General features: G+C 65.4%; 1 protein-coding gene across 1 annotated transcript; it reads right to left on the reverse strand.

The window, feature by feature from the left end:
* Positions 1-1849: 1849 nt before the first annotated feature.
* Stum (stum, mechanosensory transduction mediator homolog) lies at positions 1850-24010 on the reverse strand. The gene is made up of 5 exons (XM_070023144.1): positions 23842-24010; positions 23529-23753; positions 22945-23385; positions 4809-4988; positions 1850-2556 (listed from the first exon to the last, which is right to left on the reverse strand). The coding sequence occupies exons 1-5, from the start codon at positions 24008-24010 to the stop codon at positions 2522-2524; spliced, it is 1050 nt and encodes a 349-aa protein (XP_069879245.1). The 3' UTR covers positions 1850-2521.

Consider the following 24010-nt stretch of genomic DNA (forward strand, 5'->3'; position numbering starts at 1 on the left):
TCACCACCACCCCCAGCCGCCGTCCCTCCCCCCGGAGCCGCCGTCCCCCCCCCGAGCCGCCGTCCCCCCCCGAGCCGCCGTCCCCCCCCCCGAGCCGCCGTCCCCCCCCCCCGAGCCGCCGTCCCCCCCCCCGAGCCGCCGTCCCCACCACCCCAGCCGCCGTCCCCCCCCCCCCGAGCCGCCGTCCCCCCCCGGAGCCGCCGTCCCCACCACCCCAGCCGCCGTCCCCCCCCCCCCGAGCCGCCGTCCCCCCCCCCGGAGCCGCCGTCCCCACCACCCCAGCCGCCGTCCCCCCCCCAGCCGCCGTCCCCCCCCCGGGGCCGCCGTACCCCCCCCAGCCGCCGTCCCCACCCCCCCCAGCCGCCATCCCCCCCCAGCCGCCGTCCCCACCCCCCCCAGCCGCCATCCCCCCCCAGCCGCCGTCCCCCCCCCCCAGCCGCCGTCACCACCCCCCAGCCGCCGTCCCGAGCGGCCAGCGGGCACGGGCGGCCCGAGGCTGTGTCCCGGGCTGGAGGCCGGGCGGCCGGGGCCTGGCAGACCCGGTGCGAAGCCGGCCCGCGCCGGCAGTCTCGCCACGTCCCAACTCTGCCGGCCGCGCCCCTCCGGACCTGCGTGGGGGGAGGGGGACACACGGGGGGCTGCGTGGGATGGGGGACCCGCGCCGTGACCGCCGGCCATGGCCCAGGCCGCCCCGCCGCGGCCTGCCACGCAGCCAAGCCCCCGTGGACGGACGGAGATGCCAGGAGCAGCGTCGGGGTGTGAAGACGCAGCAGGTGCCGGACGTGACCCGCCCGCAGCAATGGAGAAAGGACGGGGTGGGGCACGGCGTGTCCTGGTGGGGGGGGGTCTGCCGGTGGCACCCCGCCCCCACCCTGCGGGGGGGCTGTCCCCCACCCCCGCCCCCGCCCCCACCCCCGCCCCCACCCCCGCCCCCACCCTGCGGGGGGCTGTCCCCCACCCCCGCCCCCACCCCCGCCCCCGCCCCCGCCCCCACCCCCGCCCCCACCCCCGCCCCCACCCTGTGGGGGGGCTGTCCCCCACCCCCGCCCCCACCCCCGCCCCCGCCCCCGCCCCCACCCCCGCCCCCACCCCCGCCCCCACCCTGTGGGGGGGCTGTCCCCCACCCCCGCCCCCACCCCTGCTCCCACCCCTGCTCCCACCCCCGCCCCCACCCTGCGGGGGGGCTGTCCCCCACCCCTGCTCCCACCCCTGCTCCCACCCCTGCTCCCACCCCCGCCCCCACCCTGCGGGGGGGCTGTCCCCCACCCCTGCTCCCACCCCCGCCCCCACCCCTGCTCCCACCCCCGCCCCCACCCTGCGGGGGGACTGTCCCCCACCCCTGCCCCCACCCCCACCCCTGCTCCCACCCTGCGGGGGGGGCTGTCCCCCACCCCTGCCCCCACCCCCGCCCCCACCCCCGCCCCCACCCCTGCCCCCACCCCTGCTCCCACCCGCATCCGGCCGGCCGCAGGCCAGCTTCAGCCTCGGCCGCCCGGGCTCGGCCGCCCAGCGCCGCGGCCGTGGCTGGTCCTGACGGAGCCTCAAGGCCGGTGGGGCCGGAGCCGGGCTCCGGGCCAGATCTGCGTGCCGGCCTGCGCGCCCACATTAAAATACAGAGGGGCGAGAACACAGGCCCGCAGCGCCAGCCCGGCTCTCCAGTTCTGGGGTTCCGTCCTCTTCGCTCTGGTCACGGCCCCGCGGCCCCAGGCAAGGGCAGCCCCCGAGGGCCAGCGTCGGGGCGCGGCCGCGGGCCTCTGCCTCAGCGCCGCTCAGGGCCTGGCAGCCCCGCTGGCGTGCGGAGCCGGGCGGTGGGCGGCGCGGGCTGTTGGGCGTCATGGGCTCACGCACGGGCTGTGCACGGTTTTTATTGATCCCAGCCGACCGGGGGGAAGGGGGGGCAGCAAATGGACGCTCTGGCCTCTCTCAGCCAGAGTTGCTGAACTCAGAGAGGAGACGGAGCGGGTGACGGGAGGGCGCCATCCTGGCCCACGCGCCGCATGTGGACATCTGGAGCCCAGGTTTCCGGGCATGGGAGAGGCAACCAAGTTGCACACCCCGCCCCTGCGGGGGGGGGACGCCGTGGGGCCCATGCTGTCCGGGTGACCCCGCCCGGAGCCCTCCCCCACCCCAACTCTGCTGCCGCCCGGGCGTCGTGATTTGAGTCGGGGGTGGGCAGGGAAGTGTCCCTCCTAGGCCCTCCCCCTAGCAAGCCACGCGTGCCCGGGGCACTCTTGGGAGCCCATGGCCGCAGGCGCCCGGTGAGGGGTAACGGCTGCCGCCGGCGGGTGAGCCTGGCAGCCTACGCCTGGCCGCTCACGCCTGGCCGCCCCACGCCTGGCAGCCCATGCCTGGCAGCACCCATGTCTAGGCCTGCGCCGAGCGGCCGCGGCGCCCCAGCCTGCTGAGAAAAGCGGGTGCGTCTTCAAAGAAGTAGATTTGAAATATCCGCGGTCCCTCATCCCGAAAGCAGGGGAGGGCGGTGGAGCCTCCGGCGCCCCCGGGCCTGCGCCGCCGTCCACGCTCACAGCTGCTGCGGGACGCCCTGCTCCTTGTACCCTGGGGAAGGAAGCAGAGGGGAGGCTCAGCCACTTCCCGGCGACTCCGCCCGCCACCCTTCCTGAGGCCGCCCAGCGCCGCCGCGCGTCTCCCAAGGGCCCGGGCTTTGGAACAGAAAATGGAAGGGATTGCGGGATACGGGTTTCCTGGGAACACACAGAAGGGTGTGTGGGTAGAGGCCAGAAGGCTAATGTCGTGGCTGGAAACCCGCACAGGGCCGAGTGGCACCGCCGCACCGGTGGGGATGGCGCCGCACGGCAGAGCGGAGGGGGTGGGTTCGGGAGTGGGCGGCAGGTGCTGGGCTGTGGAGGGGTGGAGACGGCGTCCAGCGTCCGGTCAGTCTGGTCAGCCATCTGGGGCCCGGCCGGGGGTGGGGCCTGCGGTGCGTTGAGCCCTCAGAACAGCATTGCTCAGCCGCGCTGCGCTCGGGGGCTCACGCCTGCCGCCCCAGCTCCTCAAGAGGCTCAGATCTGAAGGTTGAGGTTTGAAGTCTGAACAAACAAACCTCCAGACTCTTACTTCCAATGAAGGAGCAAAAGGCCAGAAGGAGAGGTGAGGTTCAAGTGGTCAAGTGCCAGGCATGAGTGTAAAAGCAGGAGAGGAATCCTGTGTATCCGCACAAAAGCTAAAAACAATAGGAAAAAATAGCCCCTTCCCTACCCCCAAAACCAGCATTGAGAAACAAGGGCTGAGGGCCTTTGGTTGTTTTGGTTTTGTGGGGATCTTGTTTTCGGTTAGATCCTGGGGTTCAAGCCCAGCCCCGAGGCAGGCCAGGCAAGCGCTGCCCCCCGTGGGAGTTTCAGCGTTTGATATTAGGGGCTTGCTGGGTTTGGCCTGTGGCTGCGGGTGCGGGTGTGGGCTTGCTGAGCCTTTTACCCGCCAGCCCCTAGCAGCATGCCGGGGTCCTCCTGGCTCAGCACGGCTGCCACGCACCTGGGGTCCTGTAACCCGGTGCACACGGGTGCTGGACAGCCCTGGGTGGTGGACGCTGGAGAGGGCATTAGGACACGTTGCACTAGGTGCTATTTTGTCTAACATTTTCCAGAATAAACAGGGAAAATTAGAAGTCTATCAATGAGGGAGTGTCTGCGTATCAGAGGTGAGGCTGGGTGGGGGTAGAGGCTGTAGATCTGAGGCTCTGGCCTGGAGGCCACAGCAGGAGGCCCTGTGAGGCTGCACACACACCAGACTCACCTTGGGAAACTGCAGCACAGACAGGAAGGGCAGCAGGGGAGAGAGAGAGAGAGAGAGAGAGAGTCTGCAAGCAGAAGCCAACAGAGGTCTGACATCTGACACCCCAGAGATGCGCCTGCCATGAGCCCTTGTCCTCAGACAAGGGGCTCAGTGCCCCGGGGACCATCCGCCGGCCCCTGGGACTGCCTCACGCCCACGCTTCCTCCAGGGGAGTTCTGTGCTGCAGAGCCCAGGCCTTTCTGTGGTCAGGGAGCCGAGGCCCCAGGGAGAGCAGCTCAGGACCAGGCGGTCACCCGGGAGCAAGTGGGCGTGGCCCGAGGCCCGAGCGCCAGGGTCATGATCACCCAGTGGAGACCGGCGGCAGCACGGAGCTGTGGTGCCAACCTGGGTCCAAGCCCATGCCGCTCTGTGAGACTCAAACCCACACCCTCCCCCGAGACTTCCTCCATCTTCCCAGAAAGGGTCCAGCATGACCCCCGGAGCAAAGCCTTCTCTCTAACCAGGACAGACATGCCACAGTTGCCACAGTGCCCCCGGGACACACACATACACTCGCGTGGCAGTTGCAGGGAGAGCGGAGGTATGTGCTGCTGAGATGGAGGCTGGGCCTGTTGGCTGGGCAGGGCGAGGCGGGGTGGGGGGGGGAATGTGACTCATTTTCTTTTGTGTGGCCCTGAAAAGCATTCTCCAAGGTGAGGTGAAGGCAGCGCCTTCCACCCCTCCCGCCTTGCGGTCCCCACCTGTGTGTCCTCTGACCCCGGTGATTTGCCAGTGGACAGTTTTGCTGGGTATAAAACCAAAGGGAGAGGTGCGGGCAGAGCGCAGGGTGCGGGCAAGGCCTAGAGGACTGTGGCTGAGCCCTGAGAGCCTCAGCCTTGTGGGGTGGGTACCAGGTGGAGATACGGGCTGGGCACCCCTTATTGGAGGCGGGTGGTGCCTCATTTAAGATTTGTGAGGGTCTCTTTTTAGGACAATCAAGTTGTTCTTGGTAAACTTGATCTTATAACTTTACACCCGGTGCCCCGGGTCAAGTGGCTACGCCTTGGGGCGGGACTCACTGGCGAGGATGACCATGTCCATGCCCCAGAAGATGCTCATGATCCAGCCCACCATGACGATGGCTGTGAGGACCTGGATGAGCGCCGCCGCCACGTTCAGACAGAAGACGCAGCACACGTGCCTGTCAGGCAGGTCGGTGCGGGCTCCACACAGCACCGCGAAGGCCGAGAGGAAGGTGCCTGCGGGGGTCAGAGGGCGGATGTCAGAGGGAGGCTGCCCACCCTCCCCCGAGGCAAAGAGGTGGCAGCACCGGCAGCCATGCCCGGCAGCACGCACCGCCTGTCCTGGCCACGCTGGAGGACAGGGCACCACCTGGAGACGCAGCACGGGGCCGCACCGTCCCCGGGCTGGGAGACACCCTGTGACGGGCAGCGGAGGCCAGGAACGACGGCCAGCCCCGCAAAGGCACGTGGTGTGCGGGCATGGGCGTGGCTGGGTGAGTAGGGACCGGCAGGCCCGGGACACGGGCCCCGCACTTGTGTGCACACACACGCACACTGATTGCCGAGACCCAGAAAGGACCCTGGCTCCTCAGCTGCCCCGGTGTGGCCGGCGGGCAGGGCACACACACGGCCCACCACAGAACACTGCACCGTGTGTGATCTCACCCACACGCAGATGCTGAAACATCCAACAGCAGAGCTGAGCCCCCCGAGCCGGGAGCCGGGACACCGGGAGACCCTGGCACCATCCGGGATGAACAGTCTGGCTGTGGAGACCCTGGCACCATCCGGGATGAACAGTCTGGCTGTGGAGACCCTGGCACCATCCGGGATGAACAGTCTGGCTGTGCCGCGCTCATCCCCAGGCTTGCTGGGGGCGTGGTTGCCGAGCTCCCACCACATCACAATGCAAACGGGACCTGCTTCCCAGAGCCTCACTTCACGGGTAAATTTGCATAGTGGGAGTGCTCATTTACATACACAGATGTGCATAACAAAATGAATACTCCAGACAAGTTACTGTGTTGACACAACCTTGTACATCCGCAATCTATACCTTTTTATTTCAAACACTGAAAGATGGGAAAGCCCTCTAGCCGACGGAATTGCTAGTTTAAAAGAAGTCACCATGGGGAGCGGTGCAGCCGCTGTGCAGTCACCCAAATCCTGCGGGAGGGAGGATCAGAAGCAGGCTCAAGAGCCAGAGCAGGGGCGGAGGCTGGAGGGGTTCTTGGGGGACATGGTTCAGCAAGGCCCGAACACCGTCCCCTGGCCTGGACTCTGCTACGAGCAGGTGGATCCCTGCCGTTTAACCCAGCTCGAGTTGGTTTCCTGATACTTTTAACTGAGAGTCGTGACTCATGCAGCACCATCTGGCACGAAAGCTCTGTGTGTCTTTCCCTAGGCAGCAAGCCTGTGGAGATGGCGGCGTGGTGGCATCAGAGACACCGAGACAAGCCTAGGGACATAGCTGGCCTGGCCACGGGCAGGACAGACACCGCCAGCAGGCAGCCTGCCGGCCCTCAGCAAGCCTGTGGAAATGGTGAGTGCCCCTGCCGGATCATCACCGGAGTACCGCCCCTGCCGGATCATCACCAGAGTACCGCCCCTGCAGGATCATCACCAGAGTACCGCCCCTGCCAGATCATCACCAGAGTACCGCCCCTGCCGGATCATCACCGGAGTACCTCCACTACACGGATCATCACCCGAGTACCGCCCCTGCCGGCTGTGGACTGCAGGCCAAGAACAAGCACCCCAAGGGCACCTCTCTCCTCCCGGCCTGGCCTGGGGTCAGGTGTGACCGCCTGGCCACCCTCTGGAGGTGGTGAGGAGGGAAGGGGGATGCCTCCTGCGGCCAGTCAGTGCCAGCCGACTAGGCTGCCGAGCTCTGCGCCTGCCGCCGCGGGCCCCAGCGTCCTTCCTGCATGGCGGGTGGTACCCTGGCATCCTCGGATGTGTGTGCTTTGGATGAGCCCCGGTTGCTAGGAAACCAACTCCAGATGTTCCTCAGCACAGAGTTCCAGAAAAGCACACTCTTCCTCACTCAACCCCACCTTATCTTTCCTGGATTCTTGATCAAGAGCAAGGGCACTCGCCAAAGACCACATCTGGAAAACCCAATGAATGCTCCAGTTACGCAGACAGAGCTTTGACGGCCTGGGACAAAGAAGAATCCATGACGGCACCCACAGCCACCACAAACACCAGGCCAGGCCGCGGAGCAGGGCGGGGAGGAAGGGCTGGGGTGTGGCAGGCAGGGGAGAGGCTCCCCCACCGCGCCCAACCAGCGGGGAACCAGCGAGGAATTCCAGAATACCAAAGCACCAGCCCTGCTCTTCCTGCGGAACGGCTCCAAGTTAAACACAGTTTAGATAAAATGCAACCGCCTCTTGGATCCATCCAGAACATCTGCGTGTGGCACCCCCGTCCTCTCAGGCCGGGCGCTGAGTGGAGGGCAGTGGCAGCTTGCTAACAAGAGCTCCTGCCCTGGTTCTTCTCTGCCTCGATGCCAGGCCGGGGGTCACCGAGCACCAAGGCTCCCAGGAACAGCATCAAAGGAGGGCGTTCCCGGCACCGCCAGCCCCCTGGCCTGCCCACCCCCGCTCTGCTAGAACCCCCAGGGCTCCCAAAGCACCAGGAGGTCACCATGGGGAAAGTCAGCCAGGCCCTGACTTCCTCTTCTTCAAGATAACTGAGCTCGGGCAGTGGGCGTCACGGAGCCAGGCTGGAAAGGGCAGAGCCGAGAGAGAGCCTGTCCTGGACTGGACAGAGCAGCCTGCTGGCCCTGCTGCTGTGGGAGGCACTGGGCCCTACGGAGTGAGCAGAGCACCACAATGAAATGCTGGGGGGGGGGGGTGAAGAGGAGGGGAAGGGGAAGGGAAGGTGGCTCAGGGGTAGAACGCTTGCCTTGCATGCATGAGGCCCTGGGTTAACTCCTCAGTACCACATAAGGAGAAAAGCCGGTAGTGGTCCTGTGGCTCAAGCGGTAGAGCGCTTTCCTTGAGCTGAAGAGCTGAGGGACAGCACCCAGGCCCAGAGTTCAAGCCCCATGACCAACATAAAAAAATGCCAAGGGTAATACTAACTCTATTTAATCCACAGTAGGCCCAATTATGTAATAACTCATCTTCAAGAAAGGCTAACAAGATGAGTGCTATTCTTATCCCCAGTTCCACATGAAGAAACCGAGGCACACAGCTATCAGGGGTGAGACCTGGGAAGTCCCCCTTCAGATGAAATGTGACACCTGGAAAGCGCCAGCATTTCCAGTGTCCTGGCTCCGGGACCGGCCGTCACCCACGCAGCAACCTGTTCTCGAGACCACCCGGGAGCAGGGCAGTTGTCTGCTTTCCGTTGCTTCTCAGAGTGGAGTGAGCTGGCCTCCGTCCTGGCTGGGGGGACAACTGCCCTGGGGTCGCTTCCCAAGGCACTGTCCCTCAGGACCAGGCGCGGGACTCCGCAGGGCAGCGGGAGGCGCACCCGCCACAGGCCCCGGCTGGGCGCTCTGCTGGCCGCCCACGGCGCCCTGCAGGCTTCGAGGCTGAAGAAGCCGGGCTTTGCTGATGTTTTGAGTTAAACTGTCCTGTGGGAAGCAGGGTGCGCTGCCTGTGTGCTGTGCGCCGGTCCCAACCTCCACCCTGGGCATCCAGCAGCGGTCCCTGCCAGATTCCTCCGAGCTATTTTAGAGCAAGCCAAAAATGCCTGGAAGTCCTGGGGAGCCCTGAGCAAGTCCCCCTCCGCCCCGGGCTGAGCCGCCAGGCGCCCCGGCAGGATGAGACCAAGGGGCTCCAGTCAGAGCCTCAGCCGGGGCACCCCGGAGACGAGCCTCAGGCCGGGCCACACGCTCCCCCCCCCAGCACACACGCTGCCCCGCCCCTCCCCTGCGGCTCTCCTTCCTGAAAACTCAAGAGCCACAAATCACAAGCGAGCAGCGGGCAGTGGGGTGGTGTGAGACGCGCCCTGAGGGGCAAATGTGCAAATGTCCCCACGTGCCCCCCCAGCACCTGTGGGACCCCGGCGTGCCTGCGCACATGCCCGCTCTCTCACACACACGCGTGAGCGTGCGCACGTACACACACACACACACACGCACACACACGCCCCTCTCCTGGCATCTCGTGCTTGGCTCCCAAGCCGTGGAAATCCACTCTGGGCCTGTGTGGAGCCTCATCCCCCACAGCCTGCACAGCCCAGCACCACGTAAATGAGATCAGCACGGTGCCAGTCGCTCACAATCCCTCACAGCTCACGAGCCGGTCCGTTCCAACCCTCGGCTCTACACAGGTGCTCAATTAGGCAGTGCCTGGGACCAAATCCTGACCAGCCACGGGAGGCCGGGGCTAGCGAGACCACCTCACCCGCTCCTCTGCCCCTCTTCTCTGAAGACACAGCAGTTATTAGAAAACTCTCCCTCCACCCCCGCCCCGTCTCCCTCTACTTCTTCAAATAGTCCACTCCCTGGGAATCAGAGTAATGGTGAGCCAAACCAGATGCCTGGCATCGCTGATAAAAGATGGTGCTGCTCAGCCCCCTGGGACCATCTGCCTCTTCTGCTAACTCAATCTGCTTTTCCTTAACTGCGTGCTTTCAACATGCACATAAAGCCACTTCTTTTCTCCTTCCTTCCTCCCTTCCTCTCCCGCTCCTCCCTCACCCTCATTTTTTGAGATGGCCTAGAACCCATGATCCTCCTACCTCAGTCTCCCTAGTGCTGAGATTACAGGCATGAGCCACAGCACCCCGCCAAAATAACATACTCGCTGTTTTCCTGCCTTCAACAGCTAATGTATTTGCACTTTTCCTGGTTTTCCATGGCGAGTGTCTGGCACCTTAGCAGTGTCATGTATTCAGTGGCAAATTGGGCTGAAAACGAGAAGGCACCCCCGGCTCCTCACCCCCTGGGCGGCTCCAAGCTTGGAGTCCCAGAGGACATTGAAACCAAGAGACAACGGGCAGCAGAAACTCTGAGACCCACCACCCAAGCAGCTGCATGCCAAGAGCAGGCCGGGGTGCTCTCCTCCCCCGGTCCTCCAGACAGAGCTCCTGCCAACAGCAGCGCGTGGAGACCCAGCCGTCCACCGCCTAGGCTCACGGTGCTCAGCTGCAGCATCTGCAGGGAGCGGCCATGGGCGGCTGCCAAACCCCACCCACTCCCCACCCACAGCTCAGCCTCGCCCTCAGTGTGCAGTCCCCACAAAAACCATGTGTATGGAAATTACATCACCATGGCAACAGTAAAGGTCTCACAAGTATTTTTAAAATAGCAAATTAACAAAACCCACTTCTAAAAATCTGAAATCTGTTCCTTTATGGCCATTAGCGAACAGAGATTCTAAGAACACAAAATGTGTTTGGTTTCGGGAAAAAAAAAGCCAGTAAAAGGACTCTTGACCCAGGACTAATGGAGGGCACAGAGAAGAATCTGTGAAAGGAAAGTTTGAGTTCTGAGAGGAGGCTGCACTCTGGAGGTATTCCGGAAAAATGACACCAAGAGCTTCTGGAGCAGAAAAGTGCGGGGAAAAAGACCTGGACTGCTAAAATTCTATTTTCACATCACCAATATTATTACCTGCTCCGCTCAGAAAGTCGGTTCCATTTTTAACTCAGGTTTTCAGCAGCTGCATAAGCCTCTGCTGCTGTGTTAGCCGGGCTGAAACTGTGACAAACCTGCTCTCAGAAGTCTGCACAGGAATCACACCGCGGGGAAGGCCAGGTTCACAAGCACCCAGCCAGAACCGCTTTGCTTTTGAAATATAGGATGGGTGTGGCCACCAAAGATGATGTTTTTAAGTAGATGATGCACGAAGCTTTGGTGCCTTCGTAAGATGTAAAGTGTAACTGGCATATTTTGATGACTCTTCTCATAACACAGAATCATTGGGGTTTTAACAATGCAAACAGTGGAGGATCTTTTTGTGAGTGAGGAAGAAAAACCAACCCATGCAATTGATTTCTGTCTTGCCTGGCCTCGGTCTCCACAGGAGAGAGGGGAGAGAGAGGAGCAAGAAAGCAAAATGACTGGGCTCAGAGCGGGAAGGATGCAGGCTGAGATGTGCTGCTTCGGACGCTTCTGCTTGTCACAAGGAAACAGAGACAGAATTGCCACTAAGCCAGAGCTCTGACCGGGTAGCAGAGGCCACAGGGCCCCAACAGGGTGGAACAGAACTACGGGTCCTCTGCTGGGGTCCTCAGGGCAGGAGCAGGCTGACAAAGGATCTGGAGCCCAGCCCCAAGGGCCGGAACTGCCGGTGAAGAGCCTGGGCCAGGGGTCCCACCCAGTCCCTGACTAACGCCTTTCCCCGGCCACCTCCTCCAGCCCCCTGGGACGGTGGTAGCGAAGCAGGGGAGTCGTGTGGATGCTGAAAGCACCCAGGCTTCTTCGGCTGCAGGAGGCTCGGGCTCCACCAACAGGCGCTTCCACAGCTTCTGAGAGCAAGACTGTTAGAAACCAACTTCTTCAGGGAAATCGGGGGCAGGGAGTGGCAGGAGGGGGGATGCTTTTCAGGGCTGGGGGTCCCGAATCCCAATCATCTCTATGCTCAGGGGCTCTGGCAGAAGTGAGGGCTCTTGGATGGAATGCCGGGCAGGAGGTGACCACTGTCCCCACCCCGGCCTAAGAGGCAGAGGAAGAGCCGAGCGGAGAGCAGGAGCAGTTGTGGGAGTGACTAGAAGACCCTCCCCCCCATCGCAGACAGTGCCACCCTCTGACGGGTCCTCAGGCCAGAGCAGGACGGGAGAGAGCCTGGCCTCAAGCCACTCAGTAGGGAAGGCAGGGGGTGGCCGGGCTGGCTCTCCGCTCCGGTCAGCGGGATAAGCTGCTTGAACAGAGCTCTGTCCACTTCTTGGGAGCACGGGGCCCAGTTTGATTTCTTCAGCTCTCTCGGCATGAGGAAGGACTGGTAGCCCGCCCCACTTCGATCGGTACAACCCGGGGGGGGGGGCGAATGTTGCCAGGACAAGAGCAGTTATGACCACACCAGAGCGGAGCGCAGAATGCCAGGTCTCAGCCCCAAAGGCGCATCTTCAGCTCAGTGCCAGCCAGCAATGGCTGGCACCCCACTGGGCGCTCAGAAAGTGCCAAACAGCAGAGAGACACATCCACACGATCAGTCAGAAAACCCCGCCAGGGTGACGGTAGACCAGATGTCCGACAGGGCGGCTCCCTAATCCTGGGGTCACCCTGTCTCCTGCCCCCACACTGGCTGCCTCCTGAATGTGGGAATCGCCTGTCTTTTCCCAAAGGTGGGAGGGAGTGAGACTCAGGTGAGGATCCTGGCAAACATGAACAACGAGGCTCTGGAGGAGCCCCGGGGAGATGAGCACACCCCTCCCAGGCCATCTTCCAGGAGCACAGGGGCGGGCGTCCAGCCCCTCCAGACTACCCGCCTTCTGACACAGACAACCTACTCCCAGGGCCGTGGGGACTCTAGAACTATCCGTGGAGTAGGCTGCATGGGACAAAAGAGACCACACTGTGGCCCAGTCGACTGGGCATCTCGCCGGACCCCTGGCTCTCTGACTCCGCTTTGGTGACTTTCCGAGCACCAGGGCTCTGGCCGGGGAGGCCCGGCCTCTGAGTGCCGCCGGGCTTCCTGCCGCTGACCTGTGAGCAGCCTAGCAGGGCTGCTTCCCGCCGGCCTCAGAGCCTCAGCTTTTGGGTCCTAAAATGGTCATGTTTACTTTTTTCTCTGGTGAGTCAGGCCACCGAGGGTTCTGGAAAGACTCCACTTGCATGTTCAACCCCCACAACCCTGCAGAGGAGCCAAGGTCGAGGCCTCTCTCCCACGCCCCCCGCCTACCCCCAGCGGGACAAGCGCGGGCTGCTGGTCTGAGTTGGCTCCCTCAAGGCCTGTGGATGGTCTTGAACTCCAACTGAGGTACTAAAAAGGAACAACGAAGAAAATAAAGACCTCTCCCAAGCAGACCTGCACGGTGCGACATGTTCTGGCTCCAAAGAAAGCACTCAGCACAGTCAGCACCTTCCAGACCCCGGCTTACCCCCAGCACACCCCGCCTCCCAAGGCTCCCCGCACCCCACAGCACCACCGGCTGGTGAGTGTGAGTGAGTGTGAACAAGAAGAGCAGGCAGCCTGGGGAAGGCTGGGGACCAGGAGAGTCTACCCCTCACCCCAAGAAGACGATTTCACACTCAAGGACCTGGACAGCCAAAAGGAACAGTGATCTGAGAGGTCCACAGAGGAGACACCGCGACACAGCAGAGGCGAAGACCAAGGGCCGTGGAGGGCATCTGAGCAGAGCCGGGGGCTGGGCCGGCGCTGGACAGCGAGAGTGAGGGGGTGTGCTGGCAGAAGACTCCGCGCGAGCAGCACCACACGTAGATCAAATGGGGGGCACCGCACTCGGGACGCAGCATGGCTCCGTGGATGGTGGGGTGCTGATGATTTCACAGCGTGCTCTTCGACGGAGCAGATCAACGCCACAGCCCCCGAGATGTCACCCCCCAAGTCCGGTCCCACGGGGACGGCTGCTGGGCCTCCCTGCAGCAGCTCGGCCTCCAGTGACACCCTGCAGACACGCGGGCGGGCACCCATCCGTGCCGGAAGAGGCCGCCCCAACCGAGACCAGCCCCGCGCCGTGCACTCCGTCCCTCCGTGGAGAAAGGCCCTGGGGGAGCGGCTTCTGTTCACCGCGCCGCCAGCCTCCTCTGGGCCGTCCCTCCTCCATGCCAGGGGCCGGCCCTCGGGACCCCAGGGGCGCAGGGCAGGGGAGTCCCCGCCCACCCCTCTTCCTCAAGAGCACTGGGTTCAGGGCTGGACTGGTGAGACTGCGAGCGGGACCAGGAAAGGGCAAGACACCAAGAGAGCAACAGGCCAAGCTTGCTGAAAGTGCGGGGGGGGGGGGGGGGGGGGCTCATGACACAGTGTCACACACGCCACGTGGCTTTACAGCTCCACAGCGGAGCTACCAACTCTACCAACTCGTCTGGTACAGGGAACAGCTTCCAGCGGGGCTGAGCGGGGATGGGGGGGGCCTGAGTGGGGGGGGGCAGGGGGTGGGGGGCAGGGGGACGGGGCTGAGCAGGGGCAGGGGGGAGGGCAGTGGGGGGCAGGGCTGAGCAGGGGCAGGGGGGAGGGCAGTGGGGGGCAGGGCTGAGCAGGGGCGGGGGGAGGGCAGTGGGGGGGCGGGGCTGAGCAGGGGCAGGGGGGAGGGCAGTGGGGGGCAGGGCTGAGCAGGGGCAGGGGGGAGGGCAGTGGGGGGCAGGGCTGAGCAGGGGCAGGGGGGAGGGCAGTGGGGGGCAGGGCTGAGCAGGGGCGGGGGGAGGGCAGTGGGGGGGCGGGGCTGAGCAGGGGCGGGGGGGGCAGTGGAGGGGGGCTGAGGGGGGGCAGGGGGCAGGGCTGAGCAGGGGCAGGGGGAGGGCAGTGGGGGGCGGGGCTGAGCGGGGGCGGGGGGACAGTGGGCGGGGCTGAGTGGGGGTGGGGGGCAGGGGGGGGCTCTGGTGTGGAGCTCTCCGGGCTGCAGACTTACTGCGATGGAAGTGAGTGCCGCTCTACTTGGTTCACCAGGGGTGCCTTCATCCTCAGGTTGTTCCCGAGTCTTTCTCGGAGTGACTCGGGCTGGCCGCAGCATTCAACAAGCACCTCCCTCTCTTCCAACATCCTGATGCCATGTGAGTATCTTCGTCCTGTGTGTCTCCAGCCTCCGAGCGAGTCCCGTAAGTATCCATCATCCTGGTCCCCTGTGTCTCCAGCCTCCTGGTCTCAAGAGTATCCAACATTCTGGTCCCATGTCCCTCCAGCATCCCGGTCCCATGTGCTTTCATTCTCCTGGTCCCATGTGTCTCCATCATCCTGGCTCCATGCATCTCCATCATCCTGGCTCCATGCATCTCCGTCATCCTGGCCTCATGCATCTCCATCATCCTGGTCCCGTGTATCTCCAGAATCCTGGCCCCATGCACCTCCAGCATTTTGGTCCCATGAGTCTCCAGCATTCTGGTCTCATGCCTCTCATCTTCACTCTTTATAAGTTGGTCATCTCAGGTGCCCAGAAGGAATCCCCAGGCAAAGGAGATGATGTCACTAGCATGGACAGGTTTGGCAGCCCTTACAGGTGTGGCGGCCACGCTGCCTTGCGACCCAGGGAGGGAGGTGAGGCCGCCGTGCGGCTGAGACCACTCCATCCATCTGACACAGCTCAGAGGGCTGAAGGCCATCAGGCCACAGTGCTGAGAAGCAAGCACCATAATGCCTTGAGGCATCACGACTCTGGCGTGGAACTGGAAACACTGAGTACCCCGCAGCATCCTGCTCATCCTGTTGCTCGTTCACTGCGTGTGAGATAGCTCCTACAACATAGCCCAGGCTGGCCTCAGCCCAGCTGGTCTGGAACTCTCCACCCTTCTCCCCCGGCCTTTCAGCACAGGGGTTACAGAAAGTACCACCATGCCCAGCTCTTTCCCAAGTCACCAAGTTTGCCAGGAAAGCATTTCTCCACTGCCACAGACCAGACCAAAAGCGCACACCCGACCACCTCTGTGTCCACCTGCCCTGCAGGCCGCGAGCTCCGTGCCCTCTGACCCGGTCCCCTGCTCCTGCGCAGCCCCGGCACAGAGCAGGTGTGGCGTTCATATGCCGAGAGGGAAAGGCAGCTGGTGGCACCCAGCTAGGCTGCCGCACCAGCGAGGAGCCGGCTCCGCACCTTGCAGGAGAAACGCCGGTGCGATCGGCGCGTCCGCGCGAACCGGCGCTGGAGCTGCAACCAGGAAACACGCCGGACTACTACCGGCGCTGGAGCTGCAACCAGGAAACACGCCGGACTACTACACGAGGTAAGTGAAGGGTCATCTTACTCATTCCTTTTGTACATCTCACAATACAGCAACAAGATTTAAACTTCCATACAGGATGGCACTATAACTACGACATGGAAGCCCGGTGAGCGTTTCAAAGTAAAAAATGACAAGGCCTGACTCACTCGAGTTGTTTTAGTTGTGTGTGTGCGCACGTGTATGCACGTGCACGTGTGCGCACATCAATACAAGGCTTGAATCAGAGCCTCACGCGCTTCCTTGCCTTTTTCACTCAAGGTTAGCGCTCTCCACTTGAGCCACTCTACACTTCCAGACTCTCAGATCCATCTGCCCAGGCGGATCCTCAGATCTCAGCCTCCCAAGTAGCTACGATTCCAGGTGTGAGCCACACCCAGGTTTCAAAGGATTGCTGTGGCTGCCCCCACAGAGAACAGACTGCAGGAGACACGGCACTAAGGAAACAACTCAGGAGAAACGGAGGCTCGGGCCAGGAGCAGTGGAGAGCAGTCAGCTGCTGGACAGGTTTGAAAGTGCAGTGGAGGTGTTTCTTGACTGGCCACGGGGTGTGAGGCGTCACAGATGAGTCTGTGTTTGGTCTGAGCACGGGGAAGGCTGCGGTTTGCTGAGGGCAGGTGTGGAAAGACCAGCCTTGGGGTAGGAACATCGTGTCTACAAGCTTCTGGTCCACAGCGGAGCTAGGAGACAACTGGACGGACGACTCCTATCCAGGGCTGAGGGCGTGAGCCACAGCAGAAGGTGAGGAGGAATGGGGCAGAGATCCAAGTCAGGGGTGCCCGGGGGTACCCAGAGAAGCCATAAGAAACATGGAGGCAGAAGCCAAGTGAAGACCATGTTTCACCATGAGCAACGGTGCCGGGCGCTCCTGAGAGGCCCAGGAGGAAGACAGACCGGCCCGGGGTGGGTGCCTGACAGCAGGAGCCCCAGCGCAGCCGGACCAGAGGCGCCACACACCGAGTTCTCAGGGTGACCAGAGCAGGAGAGGCCACGGCGCCACACACCGAGTTCTCAGGGTGACCAGAGCAGGAGAGGCCACGGCGCCACACACCGAGTTCTCGGGAACTGCCATAAGAGGGCAAGGAAACGTCAGGGTGGGGGTCGGGACCGAGAGGCTACTCTGAAGACAGAGACGGCTTGGGTGTGCAGACACTGCTGGGCACGGCTCGGAGAAAGAAAAGCGGGTGACGCCAATCAACCACGGCTCCTTCCCTTCCCGTCTGTTCACCTTCAGACCTCCTCCATGGCCGCCCCTCCGCTGTCCCTGGCCGTCTGACTCCACCGGGCACGTGGTCCCGTTTTCCTAACACGTCACTCTGCCGTCTATCCGCTGGTTCATCCCCACTTCCCACCCCGAGAGCCTCCTCGGCCTCAGTAACATGGCAAGCACCCCCAAGAGCTCAGCGACTCGGGCTTCCTTCAAACAGCACCTCTGCCGGCAGGAGCCCAGAGGGAGGAGAAGGCCCCCCCTGAGGCCCCCGCCCCCCAGAAGTGGAGCCGGACGCGCAGGGCCCTCCGCCCTCACACGCTCTGCGCCGCACGCCAGTCCCACTCATCCAATGGCCAGAGCTAAACCTGCCACCAGCGCACAGGGGACAGGGCGCTCTCCACAGAGACGGGCAAGCCAGGGGCCCTGGGCAGCGAAGTTCGATCCCCGGCCAGGGAGGACTGGAGAACGGGAGCCCCAGCGCCACCTCCCAGCCCTCCTTCTGTTCTCGGACGCCACAGCCGACCTGCGTTTTCGCCCTAAGTTGTCCGGGTGGGAAATCTTTCCCTTCCCTTTTACAGCTCTGCTCAGGTAGTGCCCAGTGCTTTGTGCTTCGTTCTAGAAGCTGAGAACGACTGAGCTGAGCCACCGACATGCCAGGCACAGCTGTCACATGACCTGGGTCATGCAGACTTAAAAGTCATTTTTACAATCTACCGCCTGCATTCTGCCACTCCAAATCGGGCCATGTTTTCGATTACTTCATATTTGGTCTATACCTTTCACGAACCTGTTTTTGTTTTCCTGAACTTTCTGATTGCCTTTCTTTTTTCTTATTGATATCATCCTATCTTGTTGCTCCTCCAAATTCCTTCTCGCTCCAGTTATTGTTGGGAATCTTCCTATTCTTTCCTGAAGCCTGCTGACCTTCTGACCTAATTAGGCAGGATGATTTCCATTTTGATCTTAAAGCGACTGCGTGACCTTTTGCCTTTCTTGTAGTTACCAACTTGCTTGCTGTGTTTCGTATTGTAGCCTTGATTCCCTACACTGTCTGCCTGCTCCACTGCACGGGAGCGCCCTGCCTCCCGCCACCCTCAGAACCCGTCCTGGGACGGCCATCCTGGTACTCTACGGCAGACAGACCACTGTCAAGGCCTGCCAAGCCATTCCCAGTGCTGCTGTTGGTAGCTGACCTGAGCAGCATCCACTGATCCGGTCTCATGTCTCCTCTGCACGGTGATACACCACGTACCTTCTCTTGAAGGGCTGAGTAGGGACTAACTTCTACGGCTCTTCTGCCTTCCGGCCCTCTCGCTTACACATACAATAAAGGCATTGGGTCAGCTGACCGCTCACACCTGTAGCAAGTGCACAGTTCTGTCAGGGTGTGTTCACAAAAAGCATACTATTTCAAGAAGAAATTTGAAAGTAGTTGCTGTTCTCAGTTTACAATCTATTTAAACAGGCAATGGATAAATGCTCAGAACAGTATCCAGAAGTCATCTACAAAAGAGATGCTTCAAGTCGCAGTGCGTGGAGAACCAGTCTGAGCCTTCGGTGGTACTGTCCCCAGGAAGGGGCAGAGGACGAGGGAGGAACACACAGCACCAGATTAACGGCCACCTTAGGTGGGCTCCCTGTTCTGAGTCACGATAGACAACCGGAAGCCCAGTGCCTGTCCTCAACAGACAGACGGTCTGACGGGCTGAGGGTGGACAAGTCCCTCCCGTCGTGAGCGTGAATAACGGGATGCACACCTGCCAACGTCCTCTGCGTGGAAGGCCAAGCAGTGGCCGGGTCTTCGGGAAGGTTTGTGGAGGAGGGCCAGGGTGACGCTCCTTCCTGCCACTGGTGAAAGTTGTTTTGTGGGGGAGGAAAGCTCCGGTTCTACCCCTACACTGACCATGAGGCGTGACCACCGACGCAGGCATCTCCTCCCCCGCAGAGGAGAGGAGGCCACCACCCTGGGCCCCATGCCTGGACAGAGAAATGGTAGCACCTTTGGAGCGGCGGCGGCAGGCTCCCTGGGGCAGGGCCTGCAGATGTGGCGGACCTGAGACAGAGCAAGGACAGGCTTTCGTTCAGCCCCACGCGTGCTCATCCAGGCTGCCTACAAGAGGACATGGAAGGAAAGCAGCTTCTAAAAGAGAGACAGGGTCTTTGGATGGCAATCGAGCAATTTCCAGAGCGGAAGTGCAGAGCCTGGTAGGCTGGTGGCAGGCTGGCGGGGCCACAGGACAGATGTGCCACCAGGCCAAGGCACACTGTGCCTCTTCCAGGAGCATCTACCCCACCCCACCCCACCCCCGCCCCCCCCCCCCGAGGATAATAGCATCCTGCCTGGTTTATTCATTCTCACAGCCCTGGGCCCCGTGCCTGGTGGCTGTGAGTGCATGGGCTGGAGAGCAGTATCTCGTCCAAGAGCAGGACCCTGTCCGCTGTCCGTTGTCAGCAGAGCCTTGGCTGAACCAGGAGGCCTTGGTGGAGAGGATCTGCTCCTGGGGGTTCCACCAGCTACAGCATCCAAATCACGCTCACGCCAGGACAGGGCTGGGCAGGGCAACAAAAGAAAGTGGGGGATCTGTTGGGCACTTGTGGCTCATCCTGCTCAGGAGTCTGAGATCTGAGGATCACAGTTCAAAGCCAGTCCAAGCAGGAAAGTCTGTGAGACTTTTATCTCCAGTGAACCACCAGAAAACCAGAAGTGGATGTGGTGGCTCAAAGTGGTAGAGCGCTCACCTTGAGTGAAAAATTGCTCCTAGTTCAGGGACAGTGCACAGGCCCTGAGTTCAAGCCCCGTGATTGAAGGGGGGGGGAGAGGGAGGGAGGAGGGAGGGAGGGAGAGAGAGAGAGAGGGAGGGAGGGAGGGAGGCAGGAAGGCAGGTGAGAAAGGCTCAAAGGAGTGGGGGAGAGGGAGGAAGGCACTGGGGGTTCTGAAGGCAGCACAGGAAGGCCTAGGACAAGCACAAGGGCCGTGGGTGGACACAGGATGCAGGGGGGCGGGGGGGCAGAGCACCGCTGCGCAGCCCCCACGGGGACGCACTCAGCCCTGCAGAGCAGCAGAGTGGAGGACCAGGACCGCCCCCAAGCCCTGCAGAACAGCAGGGTGGAGGACCAGGACCGCCCCCAAGCCCTGCCGAGCAGCAGGGTGGAGGACCCCCGCCCCCAAGCCCTGCAGAGCAGCAGGGTGGAGGACCAGGACCGCCCCCAAGCCCTGCAGAGCAGCAGGGTGGAGGACCAGGACCGCCCCCAAGCCCTGCAGAGCAGCAGAGTGGAGGACCAGGACCGCCCCCAAGCCCTGCAGAGCAGCAGGGTGGAGGACCAGGACCGCCCCCAAGCCCTGCAGAGCAGCAGGGTGGAGGACCAGGACCGCCCCCAAGCCCTGCAGAGCAGCAGGGTGGAGGACCAGGACCGCCCCCAAGCCCTGCAGAGCAGCAGGGTGGAGGACCCCCGCCCCCAAGCCCAGGCCACCAACGAGCCAAGGGCCCACCCGGTGGTATTACCTGCCACTTACAAGAACGCACAGGCCTCACGCAGAGCCCCAGCAGATGCTGGAGATCTGAGACACATGACCCTAACCTCCTGCCGCCAGAAAAAACCAGCGGGGCTACCCTCGCCTTCTTCCCAGACAGCCCCCAGCAGCCACGAGAACCCTGCAGGCCCGGGGGGGTCAGGGGAGGCCTGGGGGGTCAGGGGAGGCCTGGGGGTCAGGGGAGGCCTGGGGGTGGGGGTCTTGGGGGTGGGGTCCCTGGGGGGTCAGGGGAGGCCTGGGGGGTCAGGGGAGGCCTGGGGGGTCAGGGGAGGCCTGGGGGTGGGGGTCTTGGGGGTGGGGTCCCTGGGGGGTCAGGGGAGGCCTGGGGGCGGGGCCGGCTGACCCCCTTGGAGCCCGGCGGCCGGCCTCGCAGGCCCCCCAGGCGGGTCTGGGAGGGAGGGTCAGGAACCCTCCCGCGCCGCCCTCCCCTCCACCTGCGTCTCCACCTAAGTGTGAGGCCCACGAGGCCGAGGCCGCCCGGCACCGCGGGCGTTCACCGTGGGAAGCCCACGACAGGCACCGAGTTCCAGTTCCAGCCTCTACCCTGGCCGCCCGGGTCCGTCCCGGTCACGGTCACGGCCCGTCCCCGCGGCCCCGTCCCCGAGACCCCGTCCCCGAGACCCCGTCCCCGTCCCCGAGACCCCGTCCCCGAGACCCCGTCCCCGTCCCCGAGACCCCGTCCCCGCGGCCCCGTCCCCGTCCCCGCGGCCCCGGCCCCGTCCCCGCGGCCCCGTCCCCGTCCCCGAGACACCGAGACACCGTCCCCGCGGTCCCGTCCCCGCGGCCCCGTCCCCGAGACCCCGGCCCCGTCCCCGTCCCCGAGACCCCGGCCCCGTCCCCGTCCCCGAGACCCCGGCCCCGTCCCCGTCCCCGAGACCCCGGCCCGGCCCCGTCCCCGTCCCCGAGACCCCGTCCCGCGCCCCGTCCCCGTCCCCGTCCCCGTCCCCGAGACCCCGTCCCCGTCCCCAAGACCCCGTCCCCGAGACCCCGTCCCCGTCCCCAAGACCCCGGCCCCGGCCCCGTCCCCGAGACCCCGGCCCCGTCCCCGTCCCCGAGACCCCGGCCCCGTCCCCGTCCCCGAGACCCCGGCCCGGCCCCGTCCCCGTCCCCGAGACCCCGTCCCGCGCCCCGTCCCCGTCCCCGTCCCCGTCCCCGAGACCCCGTCCCCGTCCCCAAGACCCCGTCCCCGAGACCCCGTCCCCGTCCCCAAGACCCCGGCCCCGGCCCCGTCCCCGAGGCCCCAGCCCCGGCCCCTCCCCCAGCGCTCGGCGGGACAGAGCTGAAGACCGCTGCCCCAACGCCGCGGGGTTCGGGTCCGCTGAGCCGACAGGGAGAACTGGAGAGCCCAACCGGCGGGACTGACGCCGGCCCCGCCCCAAGAAGTTTCTAGACTTTCCTGACTGGAACACAACCCTCGTGGCGGGTCGGAAACCCCTGTGCTCCCGCCTTCCCCGCGCCTCCCCGCGCCCCAGCCCTCCCCGCGCCCCGCGCCTCCCTGCGCCCTCCCCGCGCCCCGCGCCTCCCTGCGCCCTCCCCGCGCCCCGCACCTCCCCGCGCCCCAGCCCTCCCCACGCCCCGCGCCTCCCTGCGCCCTCCCCACGCCCCAGCCCTCCCCCCACGCCCCAGGCCTCCCCACGCCCCGCACCTCCCTGCGCCCCAGCCCTCCCCACGCCCCGCGCCTCCCCGCGCCCCAGCCCTCCCCACGCCCCGCGCCTCCCCGCGCCCCAGCCCTCCCCACGCCCCGCGCCTCCCTGCGCCCTCCCGGCGCCCCGTACCTCCCCACGCCCCAGCCCTCCCCGCGCCCCAGCCCTCCCCGCGCCCCAGCCCTCCCCACGCCCCAGCCCTCCCCGCGCCCCGCGCCTCCCTGCGCCCTCCCCACGCCCCAGCCCTCCCCCCACGCCCCAGGCCTCCCCACGCCCCGCACCCCCCTGCGCCCTCCCCGCGCCCCGCACCTCCCCACGCCCCAGCCCTCCCCACGCCCCGCGCCTCCCCGCGCCCCAGACCTCCCCACGCCCCGCGCCCTCCCCGCGCCCCAGCCTTCTCCACGCCTCGCGCCTCCCCGCGCCCCGCGCCCTCTCCATGCCCCCGCGCCTTCCTGCGCCCTGTGTCCTCCCAGGTCGTGCGCCTCCCCGCGCCCTGCGCCCTCTTCACGCCCCGCACTTCCCCACGCCCCAAGCCCTCCCCACGCCCCGCGTCTCTCCACGTCCCGCGCCCTCCCCGTACCCCTCCCCGCCCCGCGCCCTCCCCACGCCCCGCGCCCTCCCAGCGCCTCCCCGCGCCCTCCCAGCGCCTCCCCGCGCCCTCCCCACGCCCCGCGCCCTCCCCACGCCCCGCGCCCTCCCCACGCCCCGCGCCCTCCCAGCGCCTCCCCACGCCCCGCGCCCTCCCCACGCCCCCTCCCCACGCCCCGCGCCCTCTCCACGCCCCACGCCCTCCCAGCGCCTCCCCGCGCCCTCCCCACGCCCCGCGCCCTCCCCGCGCTCCGCACTTCCCCACGCCCCGCGCCCTCCCCACGCCCCGCGCCCTCCCCACGCCCCGCGCCCTCCCCACGCCCCGCGCCCTCCCCGCGCTCCGCACTTCCCCACGCCCCGCGCCCTCCCCGCGCTCGCGCTTCGGCTGGGGCCGGGCGGCGGTGTTGCGGGCCGGGCGGGCCGCGCCTTACCGAGCCCCGGCACGAAGGTGTTGAGGAAGAGGCAGAGCACGGCCACCGGGAACGGCAGGTACGGGATGGCGGCGCGCAGCGGCCCCTTCTTCTCGCGGACCTGCACCACCACCCCGCTGGACGCGGGCGCCGCGCGGGGCTCCGCCGCCGCCGCCTCGGGCTCCTTGTGCGAAGGCTCCATGGCCGGGGCCGGGGCCGGAGCCGGGGGCCGGGAGCCGGGAGCCGGGGGCCGGGAGCCGGGAGCCGGGGGCCGGGAGCCGGGGAGCCGGGAACCGGGGAGCCGGGAGCCGGGAGCCGGGGGCCGGGGGCCGGGGAGCCGGGAGCCGGGGGCCGGGAGCCGGGGAGCCGGGGAGCCGGGAGCCGCCGCCGCCGCCGCCCGCGCTGCGCCCAGAGCCCTGGCCGAGGACGCTCGGCGCCCGGCTCCGCCCGCCCGCGGCCGCACTCGCGGAGGGCGGGCCGGGCTCGCTCGCCGCCCCTCCCCTGCCCGCCTGCCCCTCCCTCCCTTCCCCTGCCCGCCCCCCCCCCCCCCCCCCCGCCTCCAGTGGGGAGGACCCGGGCGCGCGGGAAGAGCTGCGGAGGGGTACCCGGGACTCCCCCGCGCTGCGCGGCCCCTGACGTGGGTCGGGGCCCATGCAGAGCCCGGCTCCACACCGGTACCCGGCCAAGCCACGGAGAGGAGGCGGCCCTAGGTCCCCGGTAGCCAGCTGGGCCGCCCACCACGGGGGACCCGTCCACTGGCGCGTCCGCGCGCACCCGCGCACATCCACGCTCGACCACCCACACGCACACATTCGGAAAGCGGAGGGAACCTGGACCACCCCGGGGTGCAGCCCTTCTCTGTGCGGTGCAGGACGTGGCAGGCAGGCAGGCCGCCGGCAAGCGGGGCGCCAGACCCACGCGGAATCTGACGCCACCTCGGCCGCGGCCCGCACAGGTAAATGACAGGGACCATCTCTGACAGGCCAGCTCCAACGGGGACCACCTCCAACGGGAACGACCTCCTCCTACAGGCCAGCTCCCAACGGAGACCACCTCCGACCGGGGCCATCTCAGATGGCACAGACAT

Source organism: Dipodomys merriami, unplaced genomic scaffold (assembly GCF_024711535.1).
Source record: "Dipodomys merriami isolate MVZ:Mamm:240054 unplaced genomic scaffold, mDipMer1.0.p SCAF_158, whole genome shotgun sequence".
Taxonomy (NCBI): Eukaryota; Metazoa; Chordata; class Mammalia; order Rodentia; family Heteromyidae; genus Dipodomys; species Dipodomys merriami.